General features: G+C 42.5%; 1 protein-coding gene across 1 annotated transcript in view; it reads left to right on the forward strand.

Annotated features, from left to right (window-relative positions):
- ZFYVE26 (zinc finger, FYVE domain containing 26) overlaps positions 1 to 27,556 on the forward strand; it is an 85,419-nt gene that overhangs the window by 52,607 nt on the left and 5,256 nt on the right. Inside the window, exons 27-41 of the mRNA XM_006884754.1 lie at positions 1,495 to 1,658; positions 4,462 to 4,598; positions 6,682 to 6,710; positions 6,932 to 6,934; positions 8,040 to 8,176; positions 9,066 to 9,286; positions 10,126 to 10,273; positions 12,370 to 12,579; positions 13,723 to 13,941; positions 18,857 to 19,054; positions 19,858 to 20,057; positions 21,592 to 21,733; positions 22,012 to 22,071; positions 23,840 to 24,022; positions 24,865 to 24,909. Coding sequence (XP_006884816.1) covers positions 1,495 to 1,658; positions 4,462 to 4,598; positions 6,682 to 6,710; positions 6,932 to 6,934; positions 8,040 to 8,176; positions 9,066 to 9,286; positions 10,126 to 10,273; positions 12,370 to 12,579; positions 13,723 to 13,941; positions 18,857 to 19,054; positions 19,858 to 20,057; positions 21,592 to 21,733; positions 22,012 to 22,071; positions 23,840 to 24,022; positions 24,865 to 24,909 — 2,096 coding nt within the window. The remainder of the gene's footprint in view (positions 1 to 1,494; positions 1,659 to 4,461; positions 4,599 to 6,681; positions 6,711 to 6,931; positions 6,935 to 8,039; positions 8,177 to 9,065; positions 9,287 to 10,125; positions 10,274 to 12,369; positions 12,580 to 13,722; positions 13,942 to 18,856; positions 19,055 to 19,857; positions 20,058 to 21,591; positions 21,734 to 22,011; positions 22,072 to 23,839; positions 24,023 to 24,864; positions 24,910 to 27,556) is intronic.

Raw genomic sequence — 27,556 nt, forward strand, 5'->3', positions numbered from 1 at the left:
AAATGGTGAGGGGAGGAGGATTCTACAATGAGATCTATAACCTTTCTTTAGGTTCATGCTAAAAGTCACTACTTCTTAATTCTCTCTCTTCCCCACCCCACCCCAACCCCCTGCCTGGAGCTACCAACATTGCTTGGTGACCAAAAAAATTCCTTAGATGCGACGCTTTGAGAATTAACATGCTTTCTGGATAACCAGCAGAACTGAGATGTTCACACCTTCAAGTTATATGAGCATTTTCACATATCTGCATGAGCAGCTCTACAGTTTTTCTGGTTTCTTATTATGAAAATGTTATGTACCTAAAAGCAGAGAGAATTATTAATAGGGCCTCATATTCCCATGACCCAGCTACAATAATTAGCATCTCATGATGACTGTTTTTGTTTTGTCTGTAACCCATCCTTTTATTGGACTATTCTAAAATAAGTTCCAGATATCGTTATAGTTTCATTATTAATAGTTCAGCATATACTTCTAAAAGATAAAGGCTTTTATAAACCATATCACTATTGTTGTCGTTGTTAAGTGCCATCAGGACAAGCACAACTCATAGTAACTCTATGAACAAAAGATATGAACCCTGTTCTATAATTGACATCATTTCTCTAATGTATGTTGTTTCAAAAGTGGGTGCCAATCCTCCGTCCAAGCCTGCCTTAATCTGGGAGCTCTACCAAACCCTGTCCAACATGGGTAACTATTATGGCATTTGACACACCAGTCATACAGTGTCCAGTATCACAGCAACCCCAAGTTATCTCAGTATAGCAAACTGACAGACCAGTGCTGTACCACTTAGAACAATGTTCTTCTCAACTGACTTTTAAATACAAAGGCCTGCCCACCAGTTCCTGATTGGCTTAAACAAGAGGCTTCCAGCCCACAGCTGATTGTTAACTAAATCCAGGCGACCCATCTAAAAACAAATTGACAGTGATTCCTTATCACTATTATAATGCCTAGACAATATTCCAACTTCCTCAGTTGTTTTTTACGAGAAAGATCTAAATTTCTGGCATGATATTTGGCAGAAATGTTTCTTATGTGTTTTTCAGTCAATAAGTTCTCTTACTTCCTCCCAACCTCTCAATATTTCTTTTTTCATTTGGGGAGCAGAGGGTGAAGATGAGGTCATTTATCCTATAGCGTTTCTCAATCCTGGGTTTTGCTTACTTGCCTTCCTGTGATAATCTGGACCTCTGGACCCTATTTTTCCAGTATACAGGTAGTTGGGTCCAGAGGCTTGGCTACACTTGGGTGTGATATTTTTTGGTAAGTAATACCTGATTGGTGGTGCTATGTACAGCTTCTTTCAGGAGACACACAAGGTCCTTTTTTGTGATGCACACAGCCATTGATAATTTTCAGCTGGAGGCATTATTTCAGGAAGAGTTTACAAGATGATGATAAATCTAATTCAGTCATTCACTCTTCATTTACTAACTGGAATAGTTGTCAGCTTGTATTCTTCTCTCTGACTCTGACCCACAGGTGTCTCCATTGCACATTCCCCAAGCCTGAGGGAGAGGAGTTTCCCACCAAGTCAGCCCACAATGGAATTTGTGCCCCCAGCAACACCACCTGCAAGACACCAGTGGGTGCCAGACGAGACTGAGAGTGTCTGCATGGTCTGCCGCAGAGAGCATTTCACCATGGTAAGCAGCTTCTCTTTCCAGCTTTAATGGAGAGAAAAGTTCATAAGCCTAAGTGAATAGTCACGTCTTGTCCTCAAGAAGATGGTGTTATTTCTAGAACTATAAACTATCATACTGAATTTATCTTCAGTTTGCCATTTAATGTAGTTCTTTCATTGGACAGCAGGTGGCCTTACCTTTAAAATCTTTTCCATTCTCATGAGGTAACTGAAAATAGGCAGTATATAGGGTAGCAGCAGTCAGCACAAGGCAGGAGATCTGGTTTCTAGCTCCCAAGTCTTTCACCGTAAGAGGTTTTCTAGTCCTGGTTACATGCTGGTCATCAGAGAGGACCTCAGTTCAAATCCTGACTGTGCCTCTTGCCAGCAGTGTGAATATAAACTTTTCCAGTCATTTTCAGTGCTCATTTTTATGAAGGAATACCAAAAGCTAAACCAGTTTCTGTTGTGTCGTTTCTAGCTAATGGCAAGTCCATGTGTTACGGCACATACATAGACTCCTTAAGGTTTTCAGAGGTTGTGACCTTTCAGAAGTAGATAGCCAGGCCTTTCTTTCAAAGCTTCTCTGGGTGAATTCAAACTACTAACCTTGCAATTAATAGTAGCCAGTTAGCCAAATGCTTAAAAATCAACTTCGTCCAGCTTCAACTTCGGACCTCTTAGGACTTAATACTTTAGCAAGTGTTAAGCACACTTAGCCTAGGATTCTGATTCATTGACATATTAAACTCAGTGCTACGCCAGACCATGATACTATATCATCATGACACCTATTTCTGTGTTATCTGTGAAAGAAATGTAGCGCTTCTATCAATTCCATAGGATTCTTATAATGAAATGAGGCAGGTGTGTTTTTTTTCTGCCTTATGATTTATTTGTACAAATAACACAGGAGGACACCAGCCCATGCAGATGGCAGCAGCCCAGGGGTTACACCAGTCCTTCTGTCCTCAGATGAAGAACTCAGTTGTGGAGCCTTTGCAGGGGCCTGGACACCTTTGGGAACCTGACTTGGAGCAGGAGCCTGGGTTGAGGCCTTAGCTGGCGCCTGGGCTGCCACCTTGGCTGGCGCCTGAGTTGAGGACTTTGCTGGAGCTTCGACCTTACTGTCAGCCGTGGCTTTGGATTTTGGCCGGTTAAGTCTGAGCCCCTTGGCAATGCGGGCCTGAGCACGCTTCCCAAGCCTGGGATGGGCTATGTAGGCAAGTCGGCTGAGCTTGCGGTTGACACCCCTTAGGATCCTGGGCTTGACCTCTTTGGGCTTGACAAGAGCCTCACAGCCTTGGCACGTTCATCCATGGCCTTGGCATTTGTTGGCCTGCATCTTCTTCAGACCCTTGTTGTTGTGCTTCTTGGCAAAGCGCATGTTCCTCAGGAATTTGGGGTCTACCCCCTTAGGAGACTTATATTGTTGCTGTCTTGGTTTCTTGATACCATTTTTGTGCCATTTTCGGGACTGATTGTGTGTGTGGTGGTTCTTGGAGTTGGCCGTGTCTGCACTGTTGCCAAAGCTCCCAGAGCGCCAGTGACCAGAAGAGAAAGAGTGAGGCATTATTTTTAAAAACACTTTGAAAAATACTAGTTTTTCATCATCATTGGAAAAGTACTAGAAAAACTAAAGTTAAAGGATTTCTGCTTTCCAAATTACAGGTTCTAGATCCCATTAGAAAGAATAACAATATGAAAGACTAGAACTTTCCACTCAAGGAAGCAGTTCATTTAAAGAGAATATGTTTTGCTGAGGGAAGGGGAGTAAGGGAGCCCTAGTGGCATAGTGGTAAGGAGTTGCACTGCCAATCTAAAGGCTGACAGTTCAAGTCTATCAATCCCTCTTCAGGAGAAAGATGGGCAGTCTCCTCTCGTGTGATTTAAAACCTCAGAAAACCCACTGAAGGGTCAGCTAAAAGTCATTTCTGACTCAGTGGCACATAACAACAGGGAGGAGTGTCTTTTCAGAGAAGAGGGCCAGACTAATCATGTGACCATACAGTCATTGAGGCAGGATTTGGGTAGAGTAGTTGTGCATTGTGGAATGACAATATGGTAACAAAAGAAATCTAGGAGGTTCATCCTGGAACCTGTCTTGCTGGGAGTGGCTATGGTAATCAGATGTGCTTTTCCTCAAGATAGATTCCATTGCACAAGCTCCTGGGAAAGCAGGCATCACTTACTATGGGGTGGCCCACATACGCTATTGGTGTTGCCTCTGAGTTTGAATCTCAGTTCAGCATGGAACTTTTGGCAAAGGTTAATTCTCAGTCACCAGTGTTGCTCTGGTGTGTGTTCCAGGCATCAGATGGACTGGTTGCTTTGCCAGTGCCCACTAAGAAAATAAGTCTGCAATAAAACAAGGTATCTAAACAATGGAATGGTATTGTAAAGCACAGGGCTTTGAGTGATAGCAGGACATGGGGCAGAAAGGAGGAAGAGGCCCTATTCTTTGTTTATCTTGATACTGTAGAGAAATGTGATCATCATTGACTCAGAAGGTCATTTCTTCCCATTAGTTTTTGCCATATGTTCATATTACTCCACAGAAAGGGAGAATTTGTTCCAGAAGCTATTGCTATACTGTCCAAGACTTAGGTACTTTGCTCTTCAGCTTTGAAATACCTTAAAATGTCAAGTTCTTAAAGGAAAGACTGTTGGCGTTTTGCAGCAGAGCCCCATCCACCTTGCGATCTCTGTGTGTATATAATAAACCCCTGGAGGCTGAGTATGAATGAATTGATGTGAGGTGTGTCATAGTTTCTGTCACTGGACCTTCTCTTACTCTCTCCTCTCTTCCCGATGACGTCCTTCAGTTTAACAGGCGTCATCACTGTCGCCGCTGTGGTCGGCTCGTGTGCAGTTCCTGCTCCACAAAGAAAATGGTGGTGGAAGGCTGCAGAGAGAACCCTGCTCGTGTGTGTGACCAGTGCTATAGTTACTACCACAAAGAGTGAGTGTCTTGCAGCAGGGCTGCTGTGTCGTTGACCCTGTCCCTACCCACACGCCTGGGGCCTCACTGCAGAAGCATTCCAAGTCTAGGATAACTACAGAAGCTTTACATGTAGCACTTTCACTCTGAATGGCCATTAGGTGGCCTGGTGGCAAGAATCTGTACTGCAATCCCCAGGGCAAGCAGTTCAAATCCACCAGCTGCTCCGCGGGAGAAGGATGGGCAGTCTCCTCCCATGCAATTAACTGCCTCTGAAAACCAGCTGGAGGGTCAGTTATGGGTTGATTCAGACTCGATGGTACACAACAACAACTACAGTGAAATGTTTATAAACTGCCTTTAGTCAGAGAAACTACGAAAAGAGGAAACAGGGTGTTCAAGACTCTAGCCATATGTTCTCTCTGAGATCAAGACACTTTCAACTTAGCCTTTCCCCTGATTCAGGCCAAAGAGCTAGTCGACCCCTAACTTGCTGTTCTATAAAAGTTCTATTGGATTGTCTATTCAATGTTATAGGCATTAGAGGGGAATCCTGACCTTCAAACCTCTCTTGGTTCATTTGGTCCCAGTTGGACTCAAGGGCATGTGTTTACATGCATGGAATGTTTGGGCATCACCTTCAGAGCTAATCCAGGCCGTCGTCTTCACTTTCTTCTCAATGAGAAGAGCTTCCACGCTGAATGTGCCTGATGATAAATTTCAGAAACTATCCATTCCTCTCCAGGACAGTTCAAGACTGTATTTTGCTCAAAATATTGAATGTTCTTCAGTATTTTCCATTGTTTCTAGCTGCCAAGGAGGATGGACTAAGACCCGCTAGGACATCCAGAAATAGAGACCAGAGTAACAAGTTAAAAGTGAAATTGCTTTGAATTTTCCCTGGCTTACTTAATGATTTAAATGGATTATACATTTATCTCAGTATCACTTTGGAGTTTCTTTTAATATGTTTTGTCATTTTTTAGCAAGGCAGTTGCTGATATAGGAAGACGTGCCATGCCTTATTCCAGAGTTATCTGTGACCCTAGGGTGGAGGGCAGGGGATTATCCATACTCCATACTGCTGTCATTTGAAATGAGCAGTTAATACTCATGGGAGTTCTTCCTTCAGCAGTCACTCAGCAATAACTACCTAGCTGTCAGGGGACTCCCATTTTAGTGGGGAAACAGCCAACAAGCCGACCACAGGCAACGGACACGTGTAGTAGAGGCTGGAGAGCACACAGCCCTTCACTTGGCAGAGTCAGGACTTCCTAGAGGTGGAGACACCTATGTTTGAACCTTAGAAGATGAGTTTATGGGGGGAAAAGTAAAACAAAAGAGCATACCCATTTGTGAGATTAATAGCTGCAGAGGTTGAGGGCAGGAGAAATTCAGATCACATGAAAAATTGTGACTAGAGAGGTGAGGAGCTAAGGGCAGCAGCCGAAAGCTGGGCAGAGGACTGAGACACTGCCACAAAGGCCCAGGGCTTGCTCTCCAGCAGCAGGTGCTTGGAGTTGGCCAGAGGCTGCTTGAATGGATACTACACTGGGCTCCAGCCTGTAGCACTGATATTTGGTGTCCAGGGAGGGGCCAGATGAAGCTGACCAAGGAGAGGAGGAAGGGATTCTGTGTCTTGAGCAGAGGTCATTAGTAGCAGGTGATGACATTGAGAGGTAGTCAGACCAAATCATAAAGGACTTCATCTGCTGAACTGGGACTGTGCATTTGGTGGTTTGTGGTGTTTTATGGTTTTTTTGTACCTTGAAGAGGTAGCAAAGCATTTTAAGCAGGACCATAAATGACCAGATCTTCATTTTAGAAAATGTTCTGTGACTGCAAATAAAGAATAGGTTAACAGAATTAGAGAGACCAGAAGGGAAGCTATTTCAGATTCTAACAAAAAAAAATAATGAGAGTACTCCCCAACACAGGGATGGAGAGCGAGTTAGAGATTTATAAGGTGGAAGGACCTGGTGAATGATTAGTGGTGACCAGTTAGAGAGTGGAGTCTGGCATGAGTCTCTAAGACCCTGGACAATAGATTGAGTGTCCATGCATGCTCTTTCCAGATAGTTAATTTTTCTTTCTCTGTTCCCAGTGTGCCAGAGGAGAATCCAGACCAGTCAGGTAAGACTAAATCACGTGCTCCAAGATCTCATGCTCACATTGGATCTGTGTTCTGTATGTTAGTTAGCTGCAGCTGATATTCTCAGCGACAATTCAGTCCAACTTTTTTGTCAAAGAAAATGGTTGGAATTTCTATCATTCTGCTTTCCCTAAATAGGACATCATGTTAATCTTTCATACTAGCCATTAGCTTCCAGCACTGTGAAAACCAACAACCAGAGAGGGTCTTCATCCCATTTTATTAACTTCCCAGCACATTTAGTGCTTCTGTTCGACCTCCTATTTAGTTGCACAATGCCTAGAGTCAGAGCTTGCCAGCAGCTAACAAGGCAGGACAAATTGTTGCTGATTGCCTAGAGCAATGGAGGAGGAAGGAATTAGGAGTAGGAAGAAGACATGGAATGCGTGGCTAATTGCCTTGTTTTATTTTATTGCTGAACAGCTGCCTCCTTTGTCATAAGACCAGAGTAACTGGATTGTGCTGGCTGCCATTGCAGAGAATTTTGACCAAAGTCTCTAAAAGAATTCTGATCAAAGTCAGGGAAACATAGATCCTCATGACTCTATACATTTTCTGGAACCAAAGACATTCGATGAACCCCTGAAAGGACTGCTCTGAGATAATATTTAAATCTTAAAACCAAAAATGTCCCCTAAAGTCCTCTTACAAACCAAACTGTTGCTTAGCTCTTTTTATAAAGACTGCCTTGCGCATTATGCTCTTTGAAGGACGATCTATATGCAATCAGAGTGACCACAGCAACTTGGGAGCAATGAGTTTATGTGGATAGGGAAGAACAACTCATAACAGGAGAGTTATGGTTGTACAACTCAAAGAATAGACTCAGTGTCATAGAATTATACATATAGAAACAGGTTGAATTGGTGTATGTTTTTCTTATATTCTCACCAAAGGCCAAAGAAAATTTAAGAGAAAAGATAAAGAAAACTCTTTAACTTTTCGTAGGGTTTTTTCCAAGATTCCCTAGCCTCCCTTCTTTATAGCACTCTTCCTTCCTTATAGACAGCCCCTGTTCACAATTTGCACTATATCCTTCACAGCAAGTTATTTCTTAAAACACCACCAGTGGCTCAGCCCTCCATTTGAGAAGCATGAATCTCTTAGGGTTGTGTGACAGACTTTTTACAATGCTCGCCCACGTTCTACTATGCTTGGACAAAAAAGTGTGAAGCGCTTACTGTGGTCTCGTAAAGGGAACAAAATGGCCCAAGGAGAGAGAAGGGGCACCCAAAGAGATGGTATCTGCCCAGAGCCTGGCCCCAACTCACTGGATGGGACTAGAGGATGACTGGCTCTTCTCTTCCCAGCACCAGACAGTTCCAAGAGTGAGAGCCCACCATACTCAGCTGTGGTGAAGGTCCCCAAACCTGCCGAGCTGGAGTGGACTTTGGATCTGGACGAAGAAGAAAATGAGCTGGTGCGCAGTGAATTTTACTATGAACAGGTAAATAGCAAGACCGTGTTACAGTTATTCACATGCCCTTGTGATGTATAGAACAGTCCCTGGATGGAGCCAGTGGTTAAATAAATAACCACTAACTGAGAGGTTGGAATTTCAAATCCAACTAGAGGCCCCTTGAAAACAAGCAAAAGGGAGGGCCTGACCTACTGCAATAGGAGACTGGAACAAAGGGAAGCATATCAACAGTGATCCTGTTCATATAACTAAACTCTTTGCCATCTAGTGGATTCCAATTCATTGAGACCCTGCAGGACAGAGTTGAACTGCCCAGAGGGGTTTCAAGTCTGTAAATGTTTACCGAAGCAGACTGCTGTGTCTCGTTCCCCTAGAACAGCTGATAGGTTCAAACTGCTAATATGCAGAGTCCAAATACTTTAACCAGCAAGCCACCGGGCACCACTACCACCTCTCCCCAGCCTCTTCCTGGTTTTCTAGTCCAGGCCTTCCCTCCTCACTGTTGGGTTGGACCAGAACAACTGCCTCACTGTCTCTTGATCTGGACGGGTCTCTGCAGTGGGACACACTGCTACTGTTTCCTTCTCGTTGGTTTGTTCCTCTGCTCAGATCAGAAACCTTAAAGTGAGTTGGAGTTGATTCACTGACGTTAGGTTTGATTTTTCTATTTTATCAACAGCCTTAAAAAGTCGACGGCACATGAATACACCATCACCTTTTCCCATGTGTTTGGCAAAACCCAGCAGCGTGCACAATGCTGGAACATCTGAAATTTATTCTGCTTCACTTTACTCTGGAATTTTTTGGCTCCTCCCAGCAGTGAAATGGGAAGACTAGTCCCTGCCCTCTGGTAGCATTGAAAAAGAATGCTCTGCTCCCTGAGGTCATCTGTCTCTCTCTCCTCACACCTGCCCAGGCCCCCAGCGCCTCCTTGTGCATCGCCATCCTCAATCTGCACCGGGACAGCATTGCTTGTGGCCACCAGCTGATTGAACACTGCTGCAGGCTGTCCCAGGGACTCACCAACCCGGAGGTGGATGCAGGGCTGCTCACAGACATCATGAAGCAGCTGCTTTTCAGCGCCAAGATGATGTTCGTCAGGGCCGGCCGCAGCCAGGACCTGGCTCTCTGTGACAGGTATTTCTATACTAGACTCATTTCTGTCAGACAATCATAAGATCTATCTGTGGAGCCCACCGGCAGCTCAGCTCAGTGACACACACAACAACACAGTTTCTACCCAACTTCTTTTTCTGACTCCATTTAGACACTAAAAGGTCTTACATCCCAGTTTGATGTTAAGGAAAGATCCCATATGGTCCTCTCTCACTCTAACTGGACAGCCTGTGTCCTCCTCTTCCCCCAGGGACCTCTTCTAAGCAGAGGTTTTCTCTAGTTACCCCTCATCAGAAAGCAAGCAAGCAAGCGAAGACTTTAGTGAATTTATATTTAGAATCCGTTTGGGAGAAATACACTCTGGCTTCAAAGTAAACATCCAGTGTCCTGTGCTTCACCTAGACCAAAAACTCCACCTCAGTTATGACAAAATTCATGCTCTGGCCTCAGGGAGTTTAACTGATAAATAAAGAAACAAATATGTAAAACAACAAGGGTCAATGGCATTAGGCAAAATAGATTTAGTCTTGTTTGCCTATTAATAGTAATTCAAGGCAATGCAAACATTTCACGAAATTAAAAAAAAAAAAAAACAGAACCAAAAAAAAAGAAACAAATATGTATTAGGTAAAGTTTTTTAAATAGCAATAAAAAGAATTAAAATTACAAAAATAGTGGGCAGGGACCACTTAATACAGCAAAATATAAAAAGCATGGAGAAAGATTTTAAAGCAAAAATAAAAGCAAAGACCAAATATATTTCTAGTATCAGTAAATGGTATAAAATCAGTTTGGGGATTTGTCCTGGTTTCCAGTCTGTTGGAGTGTGGAGGCTCATCACCGTGTGCTTCCTCCCGTAGCTACATCAGCAAGGTAGACGTACTGAACATCTTGGTTGCGGCCGCCTATCGTCACGTGCCATCTCTGGACCAGATCTTGCAGCCAGCTGCAGTAACCCGGCTACGGAACCAACTTTTGGAAGCTGAGTACTACCAACTGGGTGTTGAGGTGAAGCAGATACATAGCTTCCTCTCTTTTAAACGTGTAGTGAAAGTTTGGGTGTAGGTTTACAGAGCACATCTGTTTACCATGCAACGATCTATACACCTGCTTCATGACGTTAGTCAGAATCCCAGCAGTGTAACCACACTCTTCCCTCTTCCTCCATGGGTTCCCCATTTCCATTCCTCCTCCTTTCCTACCCCTTCCTGCCTTCTGAATGTTGTTTTAGGGTATACATTGCACTTTTGGTCTATATTGCATGTAATTGATTGAATGAACTGAGGAGCACATTCCACACAGATGTCATGGCTTATTTTATAGGGCAATTGATTATTTGGCTAGAAAGTGACCTGTAAGTGTGGGTACAGTTCCAGGTTTGAAGGATAATGCCTAAGGGACATAACTTGTAGTTTCTACAACTTGTTATCGGACCAGTAAGACTGGTCTGTTTTAAGATTTTTAATTTTGTTGTACGTTTTTCTGCTACTCTGTCCAAGACTTTCAGTTACAATCCTAGACAGAGAAAGTCAGCGGTGGTAGCTGGAAAAATCCATCTTGTTCTGGTCTTGGGCTAGTGGAGGCTCTTGTTCACATGGCCCATTACTCATTTGGACTAATGGTTTCCTTCCTTGAGTGCTTGTTTCCTTTGCTCCAGACATGGAGAGACCAGTAGTGGCCACTTAGATGACCACTCACAAGCTTTTATGGCCCCAATTGTCACTACTCACCAAAGCAGTATGTAGAACATTGTCTTTGTGGGCTGTATTATACCTGTTCTCCTAGATGTCCCTTGAGACAATAATCATAAGCCCCAAAATCTAGAAACTCAGTCCTTCAAGGTGTTAGTTATGTAACATTTTCAGACCTTTGTTCCCTGTGTGTTTTACATGCACGTATTTGCTGCACATACAAATATGTATGTAGAAATACCCTTTGCCAGCCTGTATATGCTGGTGAGTATACTCCCATCCATCTTCCCACATTTATTCAGCTTACGTGTCTACCTATGTATCTACTCATAAATTATAATTTCTTATTACTGCTATTGCAAGATACTATCTATAGTAGTATTTACCATATGTAATGGTGTTTATTTACCATTGTTACCTTTTATTCTTGTGTGTCTCTCATGTTTCCTCTGCCTTGCTCATGTTGTGCTGACTGCCCCTTCGTTGTATATTAACTTTCCTTTCACTTGAGTTAATCTGTATCTACTGTCTAGTTAGTGATTTGGTTTTCCTTCCTATCCCTCGTAACCATCAAAGAATGCTCTTTCTGTGTGTAAACTTTTTCTCGACTTTTTATGATAGTTGGTGGTGGTGCTGGTGGTGTTGTGTGCCATCAAGTTGGAACTGACTCACAGCTGATCCTCCAGTGGGATTTAAGAGGCAGTAAATCAAACATAAAGAGACTGCCCATATTTCTCTCATGGAACAGCTGGTGGATTAGAACTTTATGTCTTTGAGGTTGCAGCACAGCTTCTTACCCCTAGGCCACTAAAGCTCTTTATAATCACAGTCTTCTATAATATTTGTCCTTTTGTCATAACTTATTTCACTTAGCATAATGTCCTCCAGGTTCATCTGGGTTGTGAGACAGTCATCGTTATTCCTTAATGTTGCATAGTGTTCCATAGTGTCTCCATTGCATAGTTTGTTCCTCCATATATCCATTGATGGGCTCTTGGGCTTCCATCTGCTGTTGTGAATAGCGCTGCAGGGAGCCTGGCTGCGCATGCATTCTCTTCACATCACTGCTTGGTCTGTATGTCTGTTTTCATGTGAGCACCAGGCTGTTGTGACTACTGTGGCTGTACAATAAAATATCTGTGATAAAATAATAAGAGATTTTCTATCTTGTTCTTTAATAATACTTTACCTATCCAAGATCTCAGCAAAAATAAGGCTTTCTTACCTCCAAATAATAATTGCCATAATCTAGCCTTGCAGAACTCTCTAAAGCGTAAATATTTTGCTTGTGGGGAAATGAGGGCAGATGGAGTTCTGGGGAGGTGATTGGCAGGAGGAGGACAATGTAGCATGGAAGAGCTCTCAGTCTTGATGTAGATATCTCCTGGTAAGAAAGAACCCTTTTTCTTCCAGGTCTCTACAAAGACTGGACTTGATACCACTGGAGCGTGGCATGCTTGGGGTATGGCTTGCCTTAAAGCTGGGAATCTCACAGCTGCACGAGAGAAGTTCAACCGTTGTCTCAAGCCACCTTTTGACCTCAATCAGCTGAGTCATGGCTCAAGGCTGGTGCAGGATGTGATTGAATACCTGGAGTCCACAGCAAGACCCCTCATGTCCTTGGTAAGAACAGAGCAAGCAAGGAGAAGTATATGCCTGGCACAGTCTGCTCTAGGGAAGGATCAGCATCAATTCAACTGACCCTGGCCGACCTGGCTCAAGGACTACCAAACTGATCGTTTGTTATTTACCTGATATATACTGTGAAACCTGTGAGAGCCAGAATGCAGCAGAGCTGCCTTATTTTTCCAGGTCTCAAAATTTTTCAGCCTCTGACAAGGTGTAGTCTTTTACTCATTTTAGTGAAAAGTAATGTGAGTTTTTCCTTCTCTGACAAGTGTCCACCTTACACAGGTTCCAGCTTTTCAGGTTTTACTGTAATACCTGTAGGATAGCAAAAGAGAGGAAGATATTTAACCAAGTGAATTGACACAGTGACCGCAGCAATGGGTTCAAGTGTGAAGATAGGACAGGGTTCAGATACGTTGTTCATTGGGTCTCTATCGGTCATAATTGACTCGATGGCACTTAACAACAACATATGAGTAATAATTAATACAAAGCCAAATTGTTTTAGTAAAAAAAGCCACAAAAACTTTTTAAATTTTATTTTACTTTATTATTTTGTGTGTGTACCATCAAGTCAGATTTGACGGGTACAGGAGGAGATTGCCCCTCCTTCTCCAGCAGAGCATGTAGTGGATTTGAACCATGTACCTCTGCGATTGCAGTGCAGCTTCTTGCTACTAGGCCACCAGAGCTACCCACAAAATTTTTTTTAAGAAAGATAAAAATTCTTTCTAATCAGCTTAAAGTAAAAGCCCCATCTAGTTTGTGGTAATCCTTTATGCTGTATAAGTAAAGATGCCTTATAAGGTTTTTCTGGCAATAATCTTTACAGACTCAGATACCAGGCTTTATTTCCAAGGTGCTTGCAGGGTGGTTTTAAACCATAAACTTGTGGGTTAGTAGACAAATGCAAACCATTTGTGCCACCCAGGTACCTTTATCTCCTACTTAGATTGAATTAATATCTGAGTTTTGGTGAGTTTTCATCTTTATGTTTTTGTTTGAAATTGGATTTATAGAGCATTGCATTATACAGAACTTTGTAGCCTGCTTTAGCATGTTTTCACTGGTTATTCTTCAAAAACATGAAAACTTGCTGAGTATTGTTTTTCCAATGCACCCTCTCTTTCCTGTCAGCAAGATGACGATTACTTTGCTACGCTGAGAGAGCTGGAAGCTACCCTTCGGACCCAAAGCCTCTCCCTAGAGGTGATTCCCGAGGGGAAGATCCTGCACAACACCTACTACCAAGAATGCCTCTTCTACCTGCATAACTACAGCACCAACCTGGCCATCATCAGCTTCTACATGAGGCACAGCTGCTTGCGGGAGGCCCTGTTGCACCTGCTCAATAAGGTGGGCCCTGCCAACCCAGCTCCCACGGAGCAGGGCCTGCGGGCTCCCATGGAGCAGGGCCTGCCTGAGCCGTCTTGCGTGAGCCACTCCGCTTTAGGGGGGAGGGGGCACTATGGAAACATGGAGCTTTGAGGTTGTGTCTGATGGAGTCAGGTAGAAATGGAAAACTCTACATAGCTGTTAACTGGTGGGTGTGTGACAGGTCTTCACCTGGATCCTAGGTCGCCCTCCTGACTGGCACTGAGGAATTCCATTCCTTTCTCCAAAGCAGAATCAGACAATAGTTAAGAGCATAGACTCTTGGCAGGAGAAGGTTGGCTTGAGGTTTGTGTGACATTGGGAAAACTGCTTAGCTTCTCATAACCTCAGTTGCTTCGTTTGTAAAATAAATATCATTGCAACACTAATTATGTAGAATTGTCCAAACCAAAACAAACTCACTGCTATCAGGTTGTTTGTAACTCATCAGCCCTCCTTCAGATTTTCAAGGCTGTAAATATTTTAGGCAAGTAGTTTGCCCATCTCTTTGCCAAAGAACAGCTGATTAATTCAAGCTGACAACTTTTCAGCAAGCAGCCCAACACATAATCCTCTACACCAGCCTGCCTCCTTACTGTTGTTGTGTACTGTAGAGTCAGAGCTGGCCCTTTGCTGACCTCCAGTGAGTTTCCGGAGGCAGTTAACCACACTGGAAGAGACTGCCCATCTTTCTCCCACCAAGCAACTGGTGGACTCGAACTGCGTGCCTTTGGCATTTCAGCACAGCTGCTTGCCATTAGGCCACCAGAGCTCTCTTATATAGAGTTATTAAAAACCTCACTCAATGCCTTTGAGTCAGAACTGACTCACAGCTGACCCTCCAGTGGGTTTATGGAAGCTGTAAATTGCACAGGAGATTGCCTATCTTTCTTCTGAGAAGTCACTGGTGGATTTGAACCACCAAAGCAGCACTGCTTTTGATTTAACAGAGCAACCAACTCATAGCTGACCCTCCAGTGAGTGTTAGAGGCAGTAAATCACACAAGAAGAGATTGCCCAGCTATCTCCTGCAGCAACTGAGGGATTTGAACTACATGTCTTTGTGTTAGCAACACAGCTTCTTACCACTAGGCCACCAGTATATAGTATCACAACTATATCATTGATGATCTTTAAAAGGCAAAATTTTAAATAATGTACAACAAGCAAACAGGAATTGCCAAAGTATACTGTGCCTTGGGATTTCCTTGGAAATTTCATTGCATTTGTAGTGGGAGGGAATTTTTGACCTGGAAACTGTAGTGAAGAAATCAGGAGAGAATTAGCCCGGAGAGAGAGTCGAGGGAAAGGAGGTCAGAGGATGCAGGAAGAGAAGAAGGTGGTATCTAAAAAGTATTAGGACCCAGGATTATGTCAAGAAGAGAAAATACTCCATCTTTGTCCTAGTTTGGTGTGCATTCCCCATACTTTTTGACTCATCTCCTGTTCTACTTAGAATTATAACCACAAGGCATGGAAACAACCATGGCTCAAATCCTGTGCCACATCTCCAAGTATCTGGTAAAAAGAGAGCAGATGATGTTTTGGAGGAGGGAGGGAGGGAGGGATTACTTTTTTTGGGTTTTTTCCTTACATCCTCTGCCTTCCTCCCCTGGAGACCAAGATATCACTAAAGTGGTTTTTTGGAGCCATTTTTGAGCAAAGTCAGGACTGTTTCATCATTACCCTTTGATATTTTCTGCTCTTAGCTCAAACTTCCATGATAACTTCCTGAAGAATTCTGTATATCAAATTTTATTTGACACTGAAACAGCTCAAGATATTCTTTAAATGGCATCTCATGAAAATTTAGAAATAACCATATCATGTAGCACTGCTCACCAGTTCAGGTAGTCATAGTAACCATCCCTCTAAGAGAACAGTGCAAGGGAAAGGTTTCTGTACTGTCTTGGCATAACTATCTCAGCTTATGATGAGGCCTCAAGAGTAATGTAGAAGTTTCATTATTTGGACTTGAGGAATGAGAAAACTTTGGCGTCGGAATGGTTTACACAGCTGAGCAGGGTGTCTAGGGAAGGGGATGTTGGAGTAAAGACCTGAAGAAGGTGAGGGAGTAAGCCGTGGAGGTGTGAGTGGGGGCAGGGCAGGCCAGGTGGAAGGAGAGGTGGGTACAGAGGCCAGGGTGGCTGCAACAGAGCATACTGGGAGAGAGTGGCTCAGACAAGATCTGAAAGGTAACAGAGTTGCTGTCTTCTTTTTTTTCCCCCTGCATTTTCCAAGTGAGTTTTGAAGTGAAGCTGTTTCTGCAAGCACAAATTACAGATGGCAGCCGCCAAATTCTGTTCTCTCTCTTAGTAACTGTAGTGCAGAGAGAGTTAAGCTGCTTAGTTAATTATCTGTTATAAGCTGACTACAGCACTGGCCCTGCTTTGCATTCGTCTAAGCTAAGAAGAAGCTGGGTTTTATTTGGTTTTGTTTGTTTGTTTGTTTTGTCTTTATAATTACAATTATCCTTGGACTGAAATATGTTTATTCTTAAGTAGGCAGGAATAGCAGAAAAAAAGCACTGTGAAAACTACAGCTGAATGTCTGGAGCAAGAAAGATATTCTGTGTCTAGGCTTATCCCTTGCTCTTTTCACACTTTACCGACCACATTGACCCAGGATAAACTTTCCAAACCACAGTTGTGGCTCTAATGAGCTGCTTTCCAATTGGCCCTTGACTCATGACGACCCCATGCTCAACCGAACGCATCTGCCTGGTCTTGCTTGGTCCTACCGGTCCCTGTTCTGGGTTAACAATTAGACTGTTGTGATCTATGCAGTTTTCATTGCCTGGTTTTCAAAAGTAGATATTGCTTGGTCTTTCTTCCTAATCCATATTTGTCTGGAACCTATTGAGAGCTGTTCCACAATAGAGTGATACATAAGCCAGCCTCCACTGGCAGATAGTAGCTGTGCACGACCTTGGACTGGGTATGAAAGCCAGATCTTCCACATGGAAGACGAGAATTCTGCCACCACTGACCCACTAATTACTCATTATTTATTAAATAGTTTCTTTATTAAATTTATTTATTAAATAGGGACAGTTCTTGGAGACAAGGATACAGTAACAAAAAAAAAAAAAAAACAGAGAAAGCCAGATCTTCCTTCAAAAATTTGTATTATAAAGGGAGCTCTGGTGACCTAGTGGCAAGAGGCTGCACTGCAATCCCGAAGGTGCTTACAGTTCAAATCCACCAGATGCTCCACTGCAGAAGGAGGGACAATCTCCTGTGCCACTTGGATCCGACTCAATAGTACACAACAACAACAAAATGGCAGAGAGAGAAATAGTAAACTTGGTAAATAAAATACAGAGGGCTCGTGAAAAGTAGTTAGAAACCTCAAGTGGGGTTGTGGAGGTGGCTTGTGTGATTTTGAAGGGATACCCAGGAGAAGTGATGTTTGAAAGACCTGAAGGAGTTGAGAGAGTAAATTATGTTGATGGAGCAGCTAGTGTGGGTGAGGGGACTGCAGAGTGAGCTGGGCGAGAATCCCAGCAGGTAAGGTAAAAGATGACAGGGGCCGTGTCACGCAGGGTCTTAAAACCTCAGGGTAAACTTAGTTAAGGCCTATATGATTGAGAGGAGCCTTAAACTGGCCTCTGTGGAAAACCTATATTTTACTTGAGCTTATGTTGTGAAGTGGGCAGTCCAATTTGAGATTTTACATTGAGTGAAAAGAAAAACCACTGGGAGATTTTGAGCAACGGGGTAACATGATCTGACTTAAGTTCTTATGAACCATTCAGGTTGATTTCTTGACATTAGACAAAGAGGAACGTGGAAAAGGCTAGACCAAGTAGTAAACTATTGTCCTAACTCAGCCAAGATGTTGATGATGGAGCTGGTGAGAAGTGATCAGATTCTAGATATGTTTTGAAGATGGGACCAACAGAATTGGCCAATGATTTTGTTATTGTGGAGCATGAGGAAAGGGAGGATTCAAAGGTTTTTTTACCGGAACTACTAGAAGAATGGAGTTGCCATCTACTGGAAAAGGGAAAACAGAAAAAACTGGTTTGTAGGAAGCAAATAGTTGGAATGTATTATTAAGTTTATTCTATATCCAACTGGAAATGTTGAGTAGGCAATTGGAATGTACTTCTGGAGTTCAGGAGGAAGGAACAACAAATGGGTAATATTCCATGAGACTAAATGAAATCAATAGAAAAGGGGACAGGTTCCTCCTGGCCCCCGGGGCAATTAGGTGGCAATTAGTCCATAAGGGAGACTAAGAAGGAGGAGCCAGCCAGGGAAGTAGGAAGAAAAGGTGGTGTCCTATGAGTCGAAGAAAGAAAGATTTTTTTCAAGAAGGAGGAAGCTATCTGCTGCAGTAAAAGCTACTAATAGTTCAGATGGAATGAAAACCAAGAAAGGACTGTTGGATTTAACTGTGTAGTGGTCACTGGTGACCAGAGGACAATTTTTTTAATAAAATTTTTTTTTAATTTTATTTTTTGTATGTGTACTGTCAAACTGGATCTGACTGGTACAGGAGGGGATTGTCCCTCCTTCCCCGGCAGAGCATCTAGTGGATTTGAACCGTGAGCCTCTGGGATTGCAGTGCAGCTTCTTGCCACTAGGCCACCAGAGCCCCCCAGAGGACAATTTTAATGGAGTTATAGTCATAAAAACTAAAGTGAGTCTAAGATGAATTGGAACAGTAAGCATAGATAGCTCTGTCAGGAGCTTTTCTCTGAAGGGAAGGGGAATGGTGGAACAGTTGATAGAGGAGAATTCTCAAAGGTTCCTGTGACACCAAAAAAAGGTCCAGGAACCCTGTTTTGGAAAATATTGCAGAAGGAGTTTGGTGGAAGGCAATTTAGAGTGGATCCCAGAAATGAATGTCAGATTCATGACTTCTGACTTCTCACCTTGCCCTGCTCTAGGAGAGTCCTCCAGAAGTCTTCATAGAAGGTATTTTCCAGCCAAGCTATAAAAGTGGGAAGCTGCATATTTTGGAAAACTTGCTAGAATCCATTGACCCATCTTTGGAAAGCTGGGGAAAGTACTTGATTGCTGCCTGCCAGCATTTACAGAAGAAGAACTACTACCACATTCTGTATGAGCTGCAGCAGTTCATGAAGGTAACAGCAGCCCCTCCCTACCTTCCTCTGTCAGACACCCGGCCATGCAGAGGAGGCTGTGCATGGTGTCATTTGTTCCCTGTCTTTGTTCTTTGATAGACTCCAGAGTAAATCCGTGTTACTTCTAGCATTGTTAAATGATACTAGCATTTCCATCCTAAAGAGACAAACTTTAATCTTGCCAATCATGGCATTCTTAAAATCCAAGGACCAAGGAAGCTCTGGTGGCCTAGTGGCAAGAAGCTGCTCTGCAATCCCAGAGGTATGAGGTTCGAATTCACCAGATGCTGTGCTGGAGAAGGAGGGACAATCTCCTCCTATACCAGTCAGATCCAATTTAACAGTACACACACACACACACACAAAAAAAAAATATAAAAATAATAATAAAATAAAAATCCAAGGACCAAGCATGAGGCTAGAATGCTAAGTTCATGAGAAAGAATGGAAAGTTAAATGAAGGTATCCAGGTACCCCTCAAAAAAAAACAAAAACACAACTAAATGAAGGTGACAGAAGAGAAAGGGAACAAGTTTCTCCCAATTTGACTGAAAAAATAACAGTCAAGACAAGATATTGAATGCAGAATTAGAATTATCCTTTGTATGTATGTTTATGTAGGAGTGGTGTGTGTGTGTGTGTAGACTAATACCTTGCCCAAGAGTTCAGTCAGTTCTTGCCTTAGGATCTTTTGGGCCCTGGAATAGCTGCTGACCCAGACTTCATGGATCAGGATTCCCATCCCACTCAATCTGCAGGATCCCTGGTCACCTTGGACCTGAACATTTATGTTCCTCTTCCAGGACCAAGTCCGGGCTGCCATGACCTGTATTCGGTTCTTCAGTCACAAAGCCAATACATACACAGAGCTTGGAGAGAAGCTCTCATGGCTGCTTAAAGCCAAGGACCATCTCAAGATCTACCTCCAAGAAACATCCCGTAGCACAGGAAGAAAGAAGACCACCCTATTCCGAAAGAAGATGACTGCGGCCGATGTGTCAAAGTATCTAAAAGTTCAGGGAATAACAAGGGTGGGGCAGAAAGGACTCGGGCTGAGGGTCTGTTGGTGGTGTAGCTGTTCTTGTCCGGCCCAAACCCTTGTTGCTGTTATGCGCCCTCTAGTCTCCGGCCACCCATAATGACCCTATGTTCAGAGCTCTGAAGCCTGCCCTGTCCTGAGCCAGTCTCACTGATTCTGACACACCAGTCCCCGTTGCCCCAGTTACTGTATCAATCCATCTCATCCAGGGTCTTCCTCTCCTGCACTAGAGAAAAAAAATATCTTAAAAAGAATCACCCCTGGGGGTAGGGTATGTGTAGGGAAAAAAGTGCAACAATGAATGACTGGAAACCCTAAGTCTCTGTAAACTTTCATTAAAATTAATTAAACAAACAAAAATACATGGATACAAAGACATAGATGAAACAGAAAATTGTGTGGAATTACAAAACTGAAGAAAAAAAAACAAGAATCATCCCTGGATGAGAAGGACTACATAATCAAACTAAGTGATGAACTCCTTTCTTTTATTTTTTTATTGAGATTTTAATGAAAGTTTTTAGAGAACTTAGATTTCTATTCATTCATTGTTGCACATTTTTCTCCCTGCCCGCCCCTCCCCACTCCCCAGGCCACTTTACTATGCAACTCTTATTCTGGACTCTTGTCATGCAAATAATACATAATCATATATCCCTTTTAAACAGTTCTCTCCCTCATCTATTAACAAGCTCCTTTCAGTTGGTGGGGGGAGCTCATGAGGAATCTCATCCCTGCCTCTTGATCTTTATTTGACGCTACTTTCTTTGGCCTTGCCAAGTTTCCTGTCACACTGACCTTCTGAATGTGCATTTACTCGCCAAATCCTTCCCTGTCTCAGCTTTTGTGTTTTCTAATCACTCTGCACCAGCTACAGTAAGCACCCTACCGTGACAATAAATTGCTCCACAGGACGGAGTAGTCCTGTGAAGTCTTTTCTGTGTTTATTATCCCTCCAGTCACCTATCAACACTGTACAGGTAAAAGCTATGTCTCTCTTGACCTCTAGTGCTTTGTTACCAGGTAACATGGTTCCTGGCACATAGATGCTCAAGTTTCAGAGTGCATCCTAACTATTGTGAGTCTGGACAAGGCTCTGGTAGTTAATGATTGCCGTAGAGTAAGCTCAGACCGATAGCCACCTATATATCACAGAGGGAAACATCATCCAGTCTTGCACCTTCTTTACTGGTATGTTCGAGTCAGTCTCTTGTTGTAGTTGTTATGCCAGTCATCTCTTTGAGAGTTTCCTCATTCCCATTGGCCCTCTACCTTATCAAACTTTCTGTCTATTGCTCTTTCCTGATGACGTGTCCAACCACTAGACCACCTGTTTCTGTCTTGTTACAGCTGTTCAGAGGATCCCTTTTCCTCTATTATCATTTCCTATGCCTTTTCTTATGCTACTTTATTGATTTTTCCCCCCTTACTACCAGCCCCCGTTACAGCACTCCTGAAGCCCCTCATGAGGCTAGACCACATGTTTCTGTCACTGTAGGCACATGAATACGCTCCAGCTGCAGATGGAAGTGACTAGGTTCTTACATCGATGTGAAAGCGCTGGGACCTCTCAAATCACCACCTTGCCTCTACCAACCCTGTTTGGAAATAACCACATGAAAATGGATGTGGCCTGCAAGGTATACAGTTCAGACCTTAGGTAGACTGTTCTCTCCAAACATGTTTCACAATTGTAATTGTCTGCTTAGTGTTTCAAGTGTTTGATGCCTTCCCACTTAAATTCAAACCCCAGAAAGCTGGAATCATCCATTTTGATCATTTTTTAATATCCTTCATATTTGGCCCTTAGTGGGGGTCTTTGCAGATATTTGCTGAATAAATGGGAATCAGTGATATTCCTGATTAAAGGACTAATCCAATAATTATTGCTCACTAAAGGCCCATTTCTCTCTTTCAGGTCATGCTTGGAGGGAAAAATGTAGAAGATGGCTTTGGAATTGCATTTCGTGTTCTTCAGGTATGACTTGGATTACTTGAGATTATACCCAGGCAATTAGCACCAGACCACAGTTCCATGAGAGGTTATTATTCAGAAAATATTAATCCCACAAAAAGCAGATTTATATGCACATAAAGGATGAAATCAAGGAGGTGTCTGTTCTAGAACTGGGTCAAATCCACAATGCAGGCTAGTTTGTAAGAAATCAAGTAGCAAAAAACAAACCCATCCAGAAGTCTTTTAATAAAACACCTTAAAAAAAATAAACACCTTAAACTAAGTCTAGGACATCTCCCCTCAGCTGTTGACCTGCACAGCAAACAGGGCAGAAGGTGGAGCCCTAGGGTTTTCTGTATATCAGGAAGGTCACTGGGCTGCCCTGCCAACCTCTGGATGCCAGCACTAGCATGTTTCCCATTGTAACAAAGGATGCTGGGTCACAAGCTAGAGTAGATAGAGTTTCTCCAGACACCACGCCCCAGCACTGACTACCTGAGAACTGGTTGAGGTGATCGCTGTTCTTCAGGGAAAGTAGGTATGTATCCATACACTGTGTGTGTCATCACGTCACTATAATTTATGAGTAGTTTGTCAGGCTTGTTTCTTCCCATACAACTTCCAACACGTTTCTAATATTGAGGGAAGCTCTCTACACTAAGGTACCCTCAAGTGAGCAGACAGAGGGACAGCCCTTCCAGGCCTGGAGCCTTAAGTGTTACCCTTGACCAAGGTTAAGGTGTTTGTTTACCTGGCAGCTTTCAGCACGTCAGTCATTTGATGAATTGTTCTGTCTCTAAGCACAAAGGCATCTCTCAGCAGAATATCATATGCCCAGAGCAGCAAACATCAGCCCCCAACATCTGTGTCCCAAGGGAAGAATGACTCACGAAACTCTCAACTGTTTTGATTTGTTAGAATATTTTCAGAAAGTGATACAGCAGCAAGATTGGCATTTTTGTGGATGCCTCCTAAATATCTCCAGAGGACCTTGCAGCTTGTGTTTTTCCTTATTATATGGTCTCTCTTCATTATCTGCAGATTCCATATTTGTAAATTCACCTACTTGCAAAAATTCATGACTGCCAAATAATCCTCATGATGTTTTCATGGTCATACACAGATATTCATGGATAAGTACAGAGGGATAAAACATTTTGAGTCACGCAACAGGAAGGTTCCCAACTGCATTCGAAAAGGCAATGCAGAGTCTTTCTTTGTTAGCTCTCAGATCATAACTAAATGTCCTTTTGCAGCATTTGGTGCTATATATTTTGTACTTCTTTTTTTGTGTGTGTTTGGTTTTGCTGTTTAAACCAACCCCCAAGCATAATGCTAAAATACTCTGTGGTATTCCTAAGTACACAATGATAGGCTTTAAAGAAAAAAATAGATTCATTCAGCACGAGTTGTAATGCCACTTTACATGAGTTTCCTGTTCATGAGTCAATGACAGTTATGACACGAGCTACATTCAAATAGAAATACACATAAACAAGATAGTGTATTTAATCAGTGGATGAAAATGTAGCCAGAAGCTCAAACCTGACCCTGTATATCCCTTGGAGTAATAGTTCAACATCTAATAACTTCATATTACAGCAACTTTAATGAACATAACTACCATAAATAATGAGGATCGACTCTGTATTTCCTACTCTGACTACAAGCACTATGTCATCTTGGGCCACACATCACATTAGCTTTTACGGTGCTGACCCCTTCCCCACTATCCCCACTGTTAATATCTTCTACCATTTTAATCCCCTCCTCGTCTGTTCTCTTCTAGGACTTCCAGCTGGATGCTGCTGTCACTTACTGCAGAGCTGCCCGGCAGTTGGTAGAAAGAGAGAAATATAGTGAGATCCGCCAACTGCTTAAATGTGTCAGTGAGTCAGGCATGGCAGCAAAAAGTGATGGGGACACCATCCTCCTCAACTGCCTGGAAGCATTCAAGAGAATTCCACCCCAGGTAGGCTCGCTCCTTGCCTCTCAGCTCCTCCTGTTTGCCTCCATGTCTTCAGTCTTAGTTATCTAGAGCTGCTATAATAGAGATACCACAAGAAACCCATTTTCTCACTGTTAGGATGCTGGACATTGGAATTCTGAGTACCAACTTGAGGGTGCAGCTTTTTTTCTTTTGGCTTTGGAGTAAGGTCTTATTCAGTGGCTCCTTGGTGATCTTCATGTGACTTGTGTCTTCCCCCATCTCTGCCTGCTAGCTGGCTTGTTTAATCTATAGCTCAGAAGAAATTAACATATACCTTGCACTAACTAGCCCTGCCTCATTAACATCACAGGGATAACTCATTCTCAAATGGAATTATAACTAGAGATGTAGACATTAGGATTTGCAATACATATTTTGAGGGACGACAGTTGATTTTTTAAGTCTTCATACATACACTTCATTTTTCTGTTTCCCACATTCTGCCTCAAACTCTGCACAATAGCTTCAGCTTTCTGACTCTTCTATGACGTGTCTACTATAATTGGCTCTTCCCTGCAACCCTATACTCAGAAGATGCCCTCAACATCCCATTGTCTAATATTGTTCGCACCTGGAATTATCCTTGGACTTGCAATTCTTCTAGAATTGCCCTCCCTAGAATCTTTGTAGAGTGAACAAGAGAACTGGCTTTTGGGGAGCTATGCCTCTATTGCTCTTGTACCAGAAGTGAATTTAAAAACAAGAGAACGGCAGACTTCCCCAACCTGGAGTCTGAATGACCAAGCCGAGACCAGATTCGCCCTGACTCCTGTGCAGGTAGACTCTTCTCCCTCTTACACAGGCTGTGTTTCTCTTCTGCACAGGAGCTAGAGAGCTTGATCCAGGCAATCCACAATGATGATAACAAGGTAAGCGGAATCATCTCCAGACCCTAGTGATGCTACTGAATGTCACGCTTGCCGTGTCTTTTCCTTTGCTCCCCACAACACCACCACACCACCTTGTATATCACTTTTTTGTTATTCAGAAGTGGGGCTGATGACACAGATAAGAACGTAGACATTAAGAAGGAAGGGAATAGATAGAGAAAAAAACTAAACATTAACTGTCAAGCTTTTGCCTTCCCATATATCCTGGGAGAAAGAGGATATCTTGTACTGTAAGAAAATATTTTTTTTTAATTGTGATTTTAATGAAAGTTTACAGAAAAGTTAAATTCTCATTCATTGGTTGTTGCACATTTCCCCCTCCTCTAGTTCACTATATATATATATATATCTATATCCTGTTCTCCTCACAACCCCCCATGTCAGTCCTGTTTTAGAACAGTGGTGCTGTGCAGAATTTGTCCTTTTATGACTGAGATAGTTCACTCAATATATGTCCTCCAGAATCACTCACGTTGTGTAATGTTTTATGAGTTAGTTGTTTTTCAGTGCTGTGTAGTATTCCAAAGTATAAATATACCATGGTTTTTCTATCCATTCATTTGTTGATGGACACTTGAGTTGCTTCTTTGTCTTTGCTGTTATAAATAAGGGAGCAGTAACATAGGTGTGCATATATCTGCTTGGGTGGCAGTTCTGGTTTCTTTAGGGTATATACCCAGTAGTGGCATTGCTGAGTCAAATGGTATTTCTATTTCCAACTTTTTGAGAATGTACCAAACTTCCTTCTATAGTGGTTGTACCATTTTACACTTCCAGCAGCAGTTAATAAGGGTTCCAATCTCTCCACAACCTCACCACCATTTCTTGTTTGCTGCTCTGCTGAACTTTGCTATAATTACTGGGGTGAGATGATATGATAATTATTTTTATTTGCATCTCTGAAAGCTAAAGATTTTTAACATTTATTCATGTGTTTGTTTGCCATCTGTGTTTGTTTGCCAATGTCTTCTTTGGTAAAGTACCTATTCGTATGCACCTTTTCTTGTTGAGGTGCTGGATTTACTATAAATTTTAGGTATGAGTCCCTTATCAGATATGTCATCACCAAATATTTTTTTAGAACCCAGAAATTAGCTCATCTACCTATGCTCAACTGATTTTTGACAAGGAGATGAAATGAGTTAAGTGGGGAAACAGCACCCTTTTTAACAAATGGTGTTGGCAAAATTGTAAAACCATATGTAGAAAACTCAAGCAAATTCCAAATCTCACACCATACACAAAAACCAACTCCAGGTGGATCAAGGAAGAGTAAAACCAATGACAATAAACATCATCAGAGAAAAGCTTAGAAGAACTCTAGAAGCCCTAAGCCACAGAATGAACAATCTTCCAAGCATCTTGAAAAACTACTAACCAGGAGAGAATAAAATAGATGAATGGTACCTTCTAAGTATCAAATCCCTGTGCACATCAAAAAAATTCTCTAACAGGGTAAAAAAGAAAGAAAAAGTCCCATCTTTAGAGCAACAAATGTCCATTGGTATCTCATTTTCCAGAATGCTCCTTTGCCGCCTATTGCCTTTGTCATGAACGACAGCCAAATTGAAAGTCCCTCCTACTGCCCCCATGTGCATCTGACCTCCAAATTGAGCTTCCTGGCATCTGGTGCATGGTTCATGAGCTAGGAAAACCTAGCCATGCTTTGGACTGCTCTCACCATCAGCAGGAGAATGATCTGGGAGATGAGTCCTTTATATAGAAAAATCTCTTTTAGAGGCAAATAGCTTCTTACACAGTCACAGAACTGCACTGAGTTTTCAGGATCTTCTTCATTTGAGAAGTTGTTGTTGTTGTTATGTGCCATCAAATCGCTTGTGACTCATAGCGACCCTATGTACAACAGCCCTAAACTCTGCTCTGTCCTGTGCCAATCGCACTGTCTCCAACACTCCCATCCCAATTATCCCAGTCACTGAAGCAGGAAGAACATATTCTAAACATTTGTATATCCTATAATATTCAAATAAGATCAGTGAGAAAGAGAAGAGAAAGCTCTTCACATTCTGGAATGTGGCAAATTACTTTCTAAAAACTAGAATGAGAAACCACAAACTAAGACAGACACCTAAGGCCCCTGGCTACCGTACTGAATTCCTTTCCCTGGTGTTCAGTGAGCTTCACCCTCAGCAAAACAGAGACTTAGTCCCTAGGGAGGCTACATATCACTAAAATCAGCACAATTCTTACTACTTTCTCAGTCTTTTGTTTCTATAGCCATTCTAATGTACTTCTATGATCTCAAGCCATGAAGTGATGCCAAAGACTAGCTCTATAAAGCTCCTATTGCAAACTCAGGAATGTTGGTAGCATAGTGGTTAAGAACTCAGGTGCTAAAAGAAAGGTCTGTGGTTCAAATCCACTAAACACTCTGTGGAAGAGAGATGTGGCAGTCTGCTTCCATTCAGATTACAGCCTTGGAAACTCTGAAGTTTTTCTCTGTCCTGTAGGGTGGCTAAGAGCCAGAATCAACTTGACAGCAGTGGGTTATAAGCTCTTTGGCTAATGCTTCTTCTGTTGGTATGAATTTTGCCTGCCAGTTTGTGGGAGAAATTAACACACTTGTAATATCATTTGTACTGCTTTTTTTTTTTTTTTTTTTTTT

The sequence above is a fragment of the Elephantulus edwardii genome, unplaced genomic scaffold, assembly GCF_000299155.1.
Source record: "Elephantulus edwardii isolate Elephantulus edwardi_28Jun2011 unplaced genomic scaffold, EleEdw1.0 scaffold00037, whole genome shotgun sequence".
Taxonomy (NCBI): Eukaryota; Metazoa; Chordata; class Mammalia; order Macroscelidea; family Macroscelididae; genus Elephantulus; species Elephantulus edwardii.